The sequence below is a fragment of the Apis cerana genome, linkage group LG4 (genome assembly GCF_029169275.1).
Source record: "Apis cerana isolate GH-2021 linkage group LG4, AcerK_1.0, whole genome shotgun sequence".
In the NCBI taxonomy this organism is placed as follows: Eukaryota; Metazoa; Arthropoda; class Insecta; order Hymenoptera; family Apidae; genus Apis; species Apis cerana.
In genome coordinates, this window is record NC_083855.1 from 3,518,219 (window position 1) to 3,532,228 (window position 14,010).

Consider the following 14,010-nt stretch of genomic DNA (forward strand, 5'->3'; position numbering starts at 1 on the left):
GAAGATAAGGAAGCGGAATCGTGCGCACAGGGGAAGGATCACGCTGTTATTCCGGTTTCGATACACGATTAAATTATGTAGATATCGTGGTAATTGCTCGTATCGTTACGCCGATAGAATTTACGAGCGGCCAACACGGTTATTGGAATCAAAGTAACAAGTTGTACACATGGCGATGAGTGGCGCGCTTTTTCGAATTTATACCATCGTTAAGACATGCCAGCAAGAAGATAAACATGTGGCGAAAGTGGTAAAAATTCAGATTGTTTCTTCGTATATAAATGTACATATTTATAATTGTGATTATATTATTATAATTTGATTTTTGTGAACGTTTGAAATCATCCAACGTTTTGTTTCGAGTAATAAAAGTACGATAAGTAACAGTGATTTGATTCGATGAAAGATTTTTGAGATAAATTGATAATTCTTCGTTATGAGTATATTCCAAGGAATTAGGATTATATATATTCCAAGATATTTAATTTTAAATGGACAAAGCTGGGTTAATTTTAAATTACGAAATAAGATGAATTTCAACAACAACTCAAGTTTTTGTTTCTTGGATTATATTTACAATTAGTTAGCGTGTTTCTTTGTTATTTGGAATAAGAAGACAAGAGAATTTCCCGAGAATGCTTCCTTCTGTTTCCTTTTGTGTCTTAGATTGAAGAGCTTATGTCAAAAGCAACCCTTTTCTTTACAAAATATCCATTGCGTGTTATTGTACATAGATAAATGTTGATTGTAAGAAAAATTGTATCACGAATTTTATGATTAAGATTGGATAAAAATTTATTCATAACGATGACAAGCAAAGTGTCACGTTTATATTAAAAAATATACGATGCGAGTGGTGAAGAAATTAAGAAGAAAAAGAAATCGTGATGTTGGATTATTCGTATTTCTTGCTATGATTATATTACAATTAAAAAAGTGCGCATTAAAATAAATTCTGTAATTACGCAGATGAAATATATATTTTAAATATATTTTTATGATAAAACGTATTTTATGAATACATATTATAATAATAATGAAAAAATTTATATTTAAAATATGACACGTTTAAAATTTTTAATTTATTATAATTGAATATTATGTTCATCATTTCGAACATAATATGTAACATAATTTTAACTAGAACGAGCTTTTTTTTTTTAAATAAGCTATAATTTATTATTTAAAACATCTAGATATCAACTTATTAAATATTATCATAAATAAAATTTAATATTGAAATTATTGATATTATATAAAAAATTATTTTTATCGATAAATTATATTTCTCGAATTCTATATAATTCTAAATAATTCTATTAGATTATACTTTTAATTCCAATATTTCTTTTTTCATCATTTTCTCTTTTTTGAAACTCCAACTTCAATTTTCCTCTAATCTGTTCTTTCAATCTATTTTATAAAGTTTCCAAATAATTCACGAAGCTCTGTTTACAGGCAAATAAAAAAGTAATTTATTTTCCAGCAAATGGACAAGTATATACATCAATAAATACGATTCAAAGTTTATAGATTTCGAAAAAGTTTTACAAGTAAGTAATCACTTTTAAAATTCAAAGAAAAAAAAATCCAAGAAATAAAATTCTTTCTTTTATCCACGTAGCTTTAATATCTATCCCGTTTAAAAAAATATTTGAACAATCACAAGACATCACACGAAGATCAATTTTATTTCATTAGAAACAGAACAATTAAAAGAATTTTTACATTCACAGAAAAATGTCTAAAAATAACGAGATATAAATCTTACAATTTCCCTCTCTTCCCTTGTACCACTCTGAAAAATTAAATCCGTACAATTTAAGAATTAAAAACCACGCACGCCATTCACCAAATCCTTTCCCCCTTTTCCGCCCAATCGACCGCAACTGCAAAAAAAAAAATTTAATCCCAACCCCTTCCGAAAACCATCGCGAAAAGCGGCCAACCCCCGACTATTAACCGCCCTCGAAAGAATAAAAAAAAAATCCGCACAAATCGAATCCCTCCCTCAATCCCCCTCCCCAACAACTCCATCGATTATTCTCTCCGTGCTCACGATAATCGTCGCCGAGTCGCTCAACCCCCCTCGATGATGGACGCGTGACATTCGTTCCAACCCCTTCCCAAGCTCACCCTCGGCCACAGCAAGAAGAACGCAACAAAGAGGCAACCGATGGGGCCATTATTATGACCAGCCTCGAATCAGCGGATCCGTGGTTATTTCCGGTGAACGTGGAGAGGGGTGGAGGGGGACAAAGTAATTGCGGCGAGCATAGCTGCGATTCCTCGCTCTCTCGCCTCGCGAGAGATTCAATTTAACGGACGAACTTGCGGAAAAAACCCCCGTGGAAGGGGTCCTGATTTATCGATTCACATCGTGGTGGAGGAATTTTTGATTTGAATTCGTGAGGGGTGTGTCCTCATTGGAATATGCAATGCAAAAAATATATGCAACAGCGTGAAAGTTTGAAGTTTTTGCCGATCGATACATGCGACGGTATTGTTAGTTCGTTAGAGATACAGAGAGTTGTTTCTGAAGTTTTTTGAGATGTGTCTCGTTTTAAATATCAAATTTGTAAATAAATAGCATTAAGTATTAGAAATATATCGTCAGTGTCTATTAAAATTTTTGCAAATTTCCAAATTGTTTAAAAGTTACGAAGGTAAGATTATTAACAAAGATCCAATTTAAAATGTTTTAAGCATGTATCACTGACTCATGAATACATTGATCCAAAGTGTGAATAATTAATCTTGCCCTTCAACCCCTTATCGTTATACGTAGATTTATCGTGACCTCTTAATAACTTACATGATTCACGTTCTTTTTAAAGGGGGAGAATAATTTACTTATTGAATGACTCACGATGCATGTACAATGCATATATTTTTATCATGATAACAATATAAAAACATGATGGAAACGACGAAAAATTTATCGAAGATTTATATATATATATAAAAATCTTCGATCAATCTAATATAAGTCGGAGAAGGAATTAAACGGAACATCTCGAACAAAATAGATTAAAAAAATATTTAATTTTCGAGCCAAAAAAGCTAATTTAACCCGAAATTGATCGATTTCAGGTATGAAACAAAGTGACAATAACGTTCGTCTATTGCTCGTTTTCATATGAACAAAACGAAATACAACGGAAAAGGGAAAGGAACAAGGAGGGGGACGAAGAAGTGAAAAAACACGTAGAAGCAAAGCGATGAAAGGGCGCAGTGTGACGGACACCACGGTAAAAGATAAAACGGCAGAATTGTAATCGTAGCAATAACGGAACGAGCGCGCACGATTACATTCGTTCTTTGTGTGTGACTCGCCAGACTGATCTAACCACGCGATTTACAAAAGAATCGTATTTGTTTCTCCTCGTGTACAATCGCGCGCCTAACGATTCAAAATGGAATCCCTTTCTTTCTTTTTGAGAGCGCAATACCGATTCCGCCTCGTGTCGTTTCAAAAGACGCGCGCTTCACGGCGAAACAAATTCGTTGAAAAAAAAGAAAAAAAAAAGGAAGAAAATGGTGTAGGGACGGTATCGAAATATATTTTCCGCCCGTGAAGTTGAAACGAAGCGAAAAATACGCGGGAGAGATGGATAGATCGGTTGATCAAAGTGATTGATCATATTATCGGCATGGCGAAAAATTAGTTTCATGTTCTTTAAATATAGTTTCGAGTGGAAATGATTTTTTCTTTTTTATTTTAAGAAAATTACATTTAGAGATAGGAATGTGTAGCGGGGAAATTTGTAATGAAGGAGTAACAAAAATAAAAAATAGAAGAACGTAGAGATAAAGGTAATGAAAATACGCGAAAGATGGATGGGTTCACTGGTCAAAGTGATTGATTCTATTATTGGCATGGCGAAAAATTAGTTTAGTTTTGATGTTTTTTAAATGCAGTTTCGAGGGAAAAATTCACGGAGATACGAGGAAATAATTTTTTATTTTGAAAAAATTTTATTTGGAAAGGATGTTAATAAGAAAATTTGTAATAAAAAAAATAAATCTATGAATAAGAAAGATATAAAATAAAAAAATACATAGAGATAAAGGAAGTAAAAATACGCGAGAGATGGATGGGTTCGCTGATCAAAGTGATTGATTCTATTATTGGCATGGCAAAAAATTAGTTTAGTTTGATGTTTTTTAAAAAACATAACATCGAGGCAAAAATTGAGAAAGGATACGAAAATATAATTTTTTTATTTCAAGAGAATTATTTTTAAAAAATTTTGTAACAAAGAATCTATGAATCAATAAAAAAAAACATGGAGATAAAAATAATAGAATAATTCAGAAAGTATATAAAAAGTAAAAGAGTAAAATAAATAATGGAATTTAAAAATTGAAAAAAAAAACAAAAGAAAAGATAGAATATTTTGAAAATCTACAAAATTCATTTTGATTCAATATAAATCTACAAAAATCTCTCAATAATTTTACAATCTAGAAAACATTTAATCACCACATAAATCATAAAAAATCAATAATTTTAATTATAAAACTTCTCATCTGTTTATTGAAAGAAGATAAACATTAAAAAATCAGAGAAACTATAGATAATAAAATATTTCATTGATATTTATTATTCATAAAAAAAAAATAATCAAGATAATGAAGATTGATGAAAAGATTAATCAGAGATTTAGAAAAGTGTAGGAAATTGCAGATTTATTTACAGATTATATTTTTGTCTAGAGGATATTGAATATTTATGGAATCATTTATGCAACAACATTGTTGCACGCAACAACCATCATACTGAAAATATTCTCAAGTCTCGGAGGAAACAATAAATATACGTATTTTTCTGCACAAATGGCAGAACGCATTGATATTATACTTTCAAAGAGATTTATGCTTTTTCTGAGGATAAATCCGAAGAAAAAAAATAAGAAAACTTGGATTTTAAAAACGAGTTCTTTACTGTAAGTGGCTTAATACATTATTATATTAAAAAAATATATGATTCTATTTAAAAATATAAAAATGATTTTTGTATTATCTCTATATATTCACTTTTTGTGTGAAATATTTTTTTATTTTATTATCTTCAATGTTTTTAGTAGATAGGTTCAAATAGGATACTGTTATAATTAGAGGTTTTATTAATTTAGAATAAAAAATAAAAAAAATATTGTCGAGAATTTTCTACATTTATATGTAAATAATAAATTCATAAGATTCATTTTTATTTTCATGTCATTTTAGTACACGTATTTTTGTGTACTAAAAGCTTACAGAAATATCAAGTTTTACATAAATTTTAGTAGATAACTCGAGCAAAAAATTAATTTTATGCGTATGGAAAAGTTAATCAGAGGCAAATTTCGTTACAGTATTGCCAACCGTGGCCGTAAGTAGTTCCAAGAAAAAGGGAAAAATTACGTATCCCGCGGACCGATTAACATAATTTGCCTACCAAAGGTTCCTCGAACTTCTTAGAAAACTTTAATACGCTTCTTTTCTTACTTTTTTTCCTTTCTTTTTCTTTTTTTTTTTCTCTCTTGATGAGAGAATTTGCACTTCAAGAAGTGGGTTACCCCGAAAGTTCGAAGTAATTGGCTATTTTAGCTTGTGAATATAAAACACATTGAAAAGGAAAACGAATAACTTTCCAATCAGAGCAACACAAACGATTCTTATTATTTTTCAGTATTCAATGGATAAATTTCTAGTTGTGTGAATCGCCAATCAATGCATTTTGTTTATTAAATTAAAATATACAATTGACTTTCACAATTGGAAAAAAAAAAAGAAGAAAATGGAAAAATTTGATAGCATAAGCTTTTGCAACAATTTGTGTAATTCGAGTATTTTTTGATATCTTATTTTTAATTTTTTTATCAATATTAAATTATGTAAAAATAATATTTACATTCATTATACGTGAAAAGTTCGTTTAATTTTAAATATAATGTTGAATACTTACTATTTGGGTCGTGTATCCATTTCTTCTTATCTCCCACTTTCATTATGCGCGTGTCATCCTGTAACAAAAGAATACATTAATTAAATCGTACATCTTTAATTTCTTTCCGCATTTCAATTATTTATTAAAAAAAAAAAAGAAGATTTTGAATTTATTCATTACTTTTCATTATTTTTCAATAATTCTCTACAAACATGCCTTACATAATTTTACATAAAATCTTATAATGAAATTCTCTTCATCGTTACATAACAACGAGTAATCCGTGCTATGGTAATCAGTAAACAAAGAAACGATAACAAAGCTGTTGTTTAAACCAAGAATAAAGTAAAACAGAACAGAAGCAAAGAAACAATCGCTTTTTTTCGAGGCAATTAAGGCAAACTCATTTCCCTCTGCTCTTTAGTTTTTTAATGAATTCTAGCCGTTTTCTTCGATGCGAAATATGCAAAGGAACGCAAGCTGCATTTTTTAATACCGCTTGGCATCGAAGGTCATGACCCGTGTCACGAAATTCATGCTTTGTTCGAGCTCCGTTCTGCGCTAGAAATTTTCGCCTAATATATATACAACCTTCGTTGCGATCGTACTAAAGCGAAACGATGAAGAAATATTCGCTCATCACGTGCATAAAATTCAGGGTTGTTCGGTTAAAAACGAAACGTTTCGAAGTTTAGGCCGAGGTCGTCTTGTGGTACATATACTAGTAAGGTTAAAAGTAAAGGAATATTGATGAAAGCTTGCGTGATAGTTCATGTGCCAGTTTGCAACAATTCGAGGATAATATCTAACATAACTAAAGAAACTTGATCTAGAGGAGCTAAATACTACTGTTGATCAATGATTCTTTAGAGAGAAATTGATGAATGGAGGAATTGTTGAAGAACAGGAAGAGATATCATTTAATTATGAATATTTTTTCGATTAGATCCAGAAATTGAGAATATTGAAACAACATTTTGAATTTGAAACTTTTAAAAATGGTATAAGCACTTCTTTCTCCCTTCTCTCCTCTTTTGTTTTTTTTTTATTTTTATTTCTTTTTATTTCTTTTTTTCTATACACATTCTTTTTCTATCTTCCAACTTTATTAACAATTCTTTTAGATATTTTTCTATTATATAATTTTTTTTACATAATTATTTTTCGATAATCTTTCTTGAATTTTAAATTTAAAATTCAACAGTATATATTTTTTTAAACTTCACATTCTTATATTTGTGTTTTCTATTTGTATAAATTGTATTTTCATTTTTGTTTTTGTTCTTGTATATTCAAACTTTTATTTTTCTTCTTTTCTTCATATTTTTTCTTTTTTATTTTATTTACTGTTATATATTCATTCAAATATTTATTACTTTTATATTTCTTTCATAGATTATGTAATTTAGTTTTACATACCAATTTACACCAATTTAATTTACTTTTACATAAAACTACGATTTATTATTATCTTATCTTAGTGAGAATTTTTTTTTTGCTTTTCTATTATTTTTTATACGAGGAAAACAAGTTAGAACAATAGAAGAAAAACATTTGTGAAAATATTTCAAGAGAGAAATTTTTTTTATTTTTTTACAAGAATTATGTGATAAATATTTTATAAAAGATTTATTTTCAAACTTATATTATAACAGAATTATTCACAAATTTATAAACAAATATAATAAAATTCTGTTTTTATAATGAAATTTTAAATTGAATAATAAAGTGCTAAATTATTCTTCTCTTCCTTGTGGGAAAATTTCAAACTAAGAAATATTATTTTACAGAAGAAATTACATATTTATATACTTTTATATAATAAATTCAAATAATAGAAGAAGAATTTATATAAAACGACATCCGTGACATCAAGAAATAATAGGAAATTAATACGAAGAAAACGAAAAATCACTTTTCGACAATCAAGAATCGAACTCTGGACCACCGAGTGACAACTTGGTGACGTTAGACATTACACCACCAACCCACGCAATATCTTACTTTAATTTTTAAATATTTAAATATTTGCATATCATTATTCCTATACATTCAATCGTTCAAATCTCATAATATCATTTCAGAAATAATGTTCATCAATTTTTCTCAAACAATTATCCCAATTATTTTGATATATTTTTTTTAATCACCTTTTACTTTTCAAAAATATAAAACCGACATCAATTCGTAATATCGATCGCAATGATATTTTAATTTCTATGCAAATTGGGCGACGTTTTGGACTTACAGGGATTGCTACTGTAAAAAAAGAAAAAAAAAATTCAAGATACAAGAGTATTACGAGTTTTCGTAGTCGAATCACCTATTTACCGCATTTTCCATTTTACTAAAAGCGCAATTTTTGTTGCTCACAGTGTTAAACATTACCTTTGCCGTGGTGCAAGTCTTAACAAGCGTTAAACAACAACCACCATCTCCTCGTCGTCGCGTTTGGCACGAGTATACAATTAGAGCGGAATGATATTTTGTAATTAGCAGTATAACGGGTCTTTCTCGGCCCGAAATACGAAGACGCACAGGGGGAAAGAGGGACACTTGAACCGTTTCACCGCGTTTCGGACTTTCAAATTGGCTTGGGGAATCGGTGCAACTGGGGAGAGAGAAGCCTGTAATTATCATCGAGCGGAATAAGGAATGGACTAGGTCGAAAACGTGGCGCAACGTCGAATTTACTGCAGCCAAACTATCGTCTTAGCCAGAAACGAATTCCTTGTCTCTGCGAATAATTACAGTGATCGGGAAGGTTGCTAATGCTAGCCCTCTTGAAATTTATTAGACACTTCAGTCTTAGATGTACAACCGGGGCGTGAAGAACGGAGACGTTTTAGCCTTTTGTCATGATTTTCATACTTTTGGCCAAAATAAATTTTTGAATCGAGATGATTGATATACATACAGTTGGTTACAAAATTTGATATATTTTATGCAATAAATATATATTATAATAAAATATTATGGTAAAAAAAAAGTTAAATTATGTATAAAATACACTGAGATAACTGGATATTTTTAAGATTAATTATAGTTATACAATATAATGATATAATGTTATATTCTGTTAAAAAAATTTAAAAATTGAATAATTAACAGCAGAGCTATAATATGCAATTTTATATATAGTATAAGAATACATTTCTATCTGAATGAATATTAATATTAATTTCGTTAAAAATTGTATTTAAAAAATATAATAATTGAAGGAATCAATTTCGCAAAAAAATGCATTGACATTCTTTCCAAAAATTTTAAATCAGCGTAAAAGTTTCGAACAAATTTAGCATCGAATCTGTGCCACTTATCCAATATCAAATTAGAACCGCAGTAATAAAGATCCATTTGTTACTGAAATATTCATCGAAATAAATATTAGAATAGAAATACGAAATTTCCAGTGACCTAAATGTTACATTTAATCTAGAAATAGAATTTGATTCCTGATACAAAATTCATTATTCTAAATAAAATTCTAAACGGAATTTTTAAAATTTGCAAATTAAAATCTCACTATTCGATTTAAAAAAAGAAAGGAAGAAAAAAGGAATAATTAAAACGACATTCCACGTTAACAGTCCTCGAGATTTGGCGCATTTCGATTGCATCCTTCCACTTCGCCTCAAGTGGCTCGTTAATCGTCCTATTTCGCGGATACTGCGAATTGAAGGCGATCTTCAATTTTCTTGGCCACGACGCGTTGGAATACGGCTGGTTCGGCATTTAAAACGAGCTCAAAACGAGACTTTCTTCCAAAGCTCTGATCGAGCACGAACCGCCTTGTCGATTTTCCTCAAGATCTATCTCGATAAATATGGAGAGGAATCTCCTAGCGGAAACGACCGAGCAAACCTGCATTCCCGATTATGGTAATGTCCGTTTTAATCAATAATTAATCAGTGTCGTAATCAGCTTTCGTGGAATCTCCTCTGCAATGCATGGAATTATGTCGCTGTCGATTCGAAAATATGCGCCAGAATAATTCGACCAACATCGTCCACTGATTGAGAATTAATCATTTTATATGGGGACACCATAGTATTGATTCCACGATTAGTTTTGAGCATTCGTGATATTAATTTCTCAAGAAATAACATCAGCGATGCATATTGTATCCAAAATGAATTATTTAAATTTATATCGTAAAATAATTTTGAATCAATTCGAATGTTTGTGTTGTTGTTGGAAATTTGGACAAGAAAATTTTTTTGTAAGTATTATAGTTTGTGGGAAGTTATGATACGATAATTTTTTTTTATTTAAATGAAATGCCTATACTATTAATAATATTATTTTTAATGTAATTTTACTATCATATGTATTGCAATATTTTCGAGGCAATATACTAATGATATTTTTTGCGCGGATTTTTGATTAATGATAATTTGCTAAAAAAATATATAATTTAAATTAGTATAGAATTTACCATGGAATTTTAAGACACATGATTTTTTATGTTTAAATAAAATTATAACGTGTAACAATATATTTTAATTAAACAGTGCCTCAAAAGGAAGTTACAATTGCGTTAGCCTAATAGCAACAACTTGTACCACAGACTTCCTCTAAGGCCTCTAAAAGCTAATTATCTTGCAAATAATGGCTCGGTCTTATACAAACCAACCTAAGTTCCCGAGATCAAAGACATTAAAATTACCACTTAAGAAATTAAATACATATTTCAAGATGAAAAATTTTTTTTAACCTACAAATTCCATCATTATTATTTTAAATTGAAATTATCCCTTAATAAACTGAAATTAAACATTTTAATATAAAAATTTTTCGAAACGCTATTCTAATCTCAAACCAATCTTATTTCATTCAATCTTTAAGAATTGATGTGATATTATTGAAATTTAAAATATCAAAAAACTTTTCAATAACCTCAATCAAAATTTTCTTCAAATTGTTAAATCCTATACGATTCCAAATTATTTGTAATTTGTGTGAAAGCAAAATTCCAACTTAATTCCTTAAACGAACCACTCAGACCCGTGTGCAATATCTCAACGACTCGAAATTATTTATAATTAATAGACGACGAACTTCGAACCGCGAAATTTTCGCGGTACTTCAACTTCGCGGCCCACGAGAGATCGCGTATCGATCCGCGTGGAAATTTAACAAGATTCGTTCGCCGGATGCACCAAGATCCCTCTGTGGCGGGGGGGAGGTTGAATGTGCGTCTCGTTTCAGACGGTTGCATATAGCTTCCTCGCATCGTTATTCCGTTACACCCGGAGATAACCTACCACTTTTCGCCTCGCGAGTCGGCTGAATTATTCGTCGAGCCGAAAATGGCCTTTCAAAGTCTGTGAAGGACTGCTTTCAGAAGCGAACAACCCTCTATTTCGACGTGGTGTGTGCATTCCGGCGAACGTGGGAACACGTTAAACAGTTCCGGATAATATTTCTAGAGAGATGCGCGAGGATTCTTCCGCTTTGGTTAACCCTGTTACGCTTCCGGTGTATAACCTCTCGAGTTTAATAGAAATTGCTCGTGATTTTTGGAAAGATGACACTTTTGATGGGGTATATATTATAAGGGTAACGAATTTGTACTAATGATGATATTTTTTTTCTCTAAAAAAGAGAAATTGGAGCCCGGTTATTCTCATTCTCTTTTAACCTGGAAATATTAAATTTTGATAAAATTTCAGGAATATGAAATATGAACAAATAGATTGTAAATTTTTCTATGCATTAAATTCATTATTTTTTATGCATTAATTTGATTAATAATATGGAAAAATTTCTTGATTTAATTATAGCTAACTTTGTAGAATATAGTAGAACACATCCTAGTGAAAAATAGAACGATGAGCACGGAATAAATTCCAAATAACCGCAAAACCAAATCTATGTCGATCAATCCTATATCAAATTCATTAGCTAATTCTAGAAACTTCACTTTGCTTTGCTAGTTCCATTTCTCGCCCATCGCGCTCGATTACGTTCGCCACTCACTTCATTATCATCCTGAAGGACAGGATATTGGTCTGGCGCCAAGTAGGTCAACGATCGTCATCAATTAACATCTCTATCTTCCATCCATCTTCGTCGATTCCGATCTTCAGCCAACGAATCGTCCTCTCGAAACGAAATATTCGAGTCGCTGCCGAGAAAACGCGGGAAGAAAACGAAGAAAAGGTGGAACTGGGCCACAGAAGTTTGGCAATTAAACGTCTTTTCGTGGCCATACCTACTTGTTTCGAACTTGTACCGAACCGCAAACGCGTGTCTTGTTTCCTTCTTCTTGTGTAAACAATTCGCCAATGGAACAAAACATCCACAGGATGTTATCTTATTTGTTTTAAGGAACTCGCAAACTCTCGGTTCGGAATCGAAATGACGATTTCTAGGGATTTTTTTTTGTTTCTTGCAATAGCAAATATTTGAATGCTTCTGACAAAATCAATTTTGAAGGGAGAAATTAACAATGAAGATTAACAATAAGAAATAAGATGGACAATAAAAAAATCATTATAATCATTATTATAATATTAATTTAAAACGTATAAATTAATGTTATAAACATTTTTACGTACTAAGTATTAATAATATTTTAATAATGTCAAAATATCGCAATATTTCCCATTTTAGGTTCGAAAGTTCAAGTACTAAACACGATCCAGCAAAATTGCGAAACATCCTTTCTGATCTAGGAATTTTCCTTTATGGCGGCCGGGAAATATCTCTTTTCGTCGTTTGGACGTCTAGAGAAATGATACGTGCAAGGAAGAGGGTTAAGAGAGGTTGGAGAGGCGCCAACTGGAAACGTGCTGTAAAAATGGCTTCGCTCGCAAAGGACGACATCGACATTTTTATAAGTCGATTCCACGTATGTCGAGCGTGTCTACGATTCTTTGGAATGGTGGAAATATTTTGGATGAGATTTAAAAATTGTGCACGAGCTAATTGAGTTACGAATTTTTCTAATTTAGAGTCTTCGCGTCTCATCAAAAGTATATAATTATTGATACGTATTATGATTTTGCTTGTGAAAATCTGAAAATTGTAAATTCTAATTTGTAATAAACGATAAAACTAATCATAATATTTATCAAAATATTCGCTTTAAACATAAAAATATATATGATTGGCGCTTAACAGACTTTTCCAGGCAGTTCCTCTTTAAACATTCAATTTGCAAAGCGGCCCACCGGAACGATCAACTTTTTCCCCGCTATTAATATCTGCCCTTTGTCCGCTACTATATTAAAAGTGAGTGGAGCAGCGTTCAGATCGAAGCAGTCACCGTAAACGCGAAACTTTACCAATTAACGGGCTTGTGCCGCCCACCTTTCCACCGTTATTCTAGCCTTGTACAAACGTGATTATCCGTGATGATCGGTCATCGTTTCGTCCAACTTCGACAAGGAATCATCTCCGCCAACCTTCAATATTCACGCTATTTACGAATTTTGATATCGATACTAAGAGGGGTGGAAAGTTAGAGTAACGAAGTGATGTATCGAAAATCAAGTTACAGTGACAAGTGAGTGATTGATCTGTTTGTAAATTTCAATCATTTTTCTGATGCTGTTTGACGTTGTGCAATTTGTTTCTAGTTTATTCAACTAATAATTGTTTTTTTTTTAAATAGAATATAGTGATTATCTAAGAAAATTTCTTAGATCAATAGATTTTGAGATAAAGGAAAAATATTATTTGAGAATAATGTAATCAAGATAAAATATGAATTTATATTAATAATTGTATATGCGTAAATATTAAAGATGTTTTAATTTTTTATTCTGATTTCCTGTATTTTTTTATTTCACGACTATTAAAATATAATTAATAAAAAATTCTTTAAAACAAACATTTCTGTTAAATTTCGTAAGGATTTTTACAGATTCATAATATTCAGGATATGCAAATTTCCATTAAAACTATTTACTCTCGCGAGGACAAATAATTTATCACTTTTATTCAGGTGAGACGAAAAGCCTTTTCCTAGTTTTTAATCCGATTTTCAAAAAGAATTCGGGTAAAAACATATCATTTTTCAGGTGGTGCCGTAAAATAAGAGTTTTCCAACTGGATTTGTGCAAAAT

At 30.6% G+C, this 14,010-nt stretch overlaps 1 protein-coding gene across 1 annotated transcript in view; it reads right to left on the minus strand.

Annotated features, from left to right (window-relative positions):
- The window catches only part of LOC108003563 (proteoglycan Cow), a 171,921-nt gene that overhangs the window by 60,804 nt on the left and 97,107 nt on the right, over positions 1 to 14,010 (minus strand). The window contains 1 exon segment of the mRNA XM_062073615.1: positions 5,954 to 6,011. Coding sequence (XP_061929599.1) covers positions 5,954 to 6,011 — 58 coding nt within the window.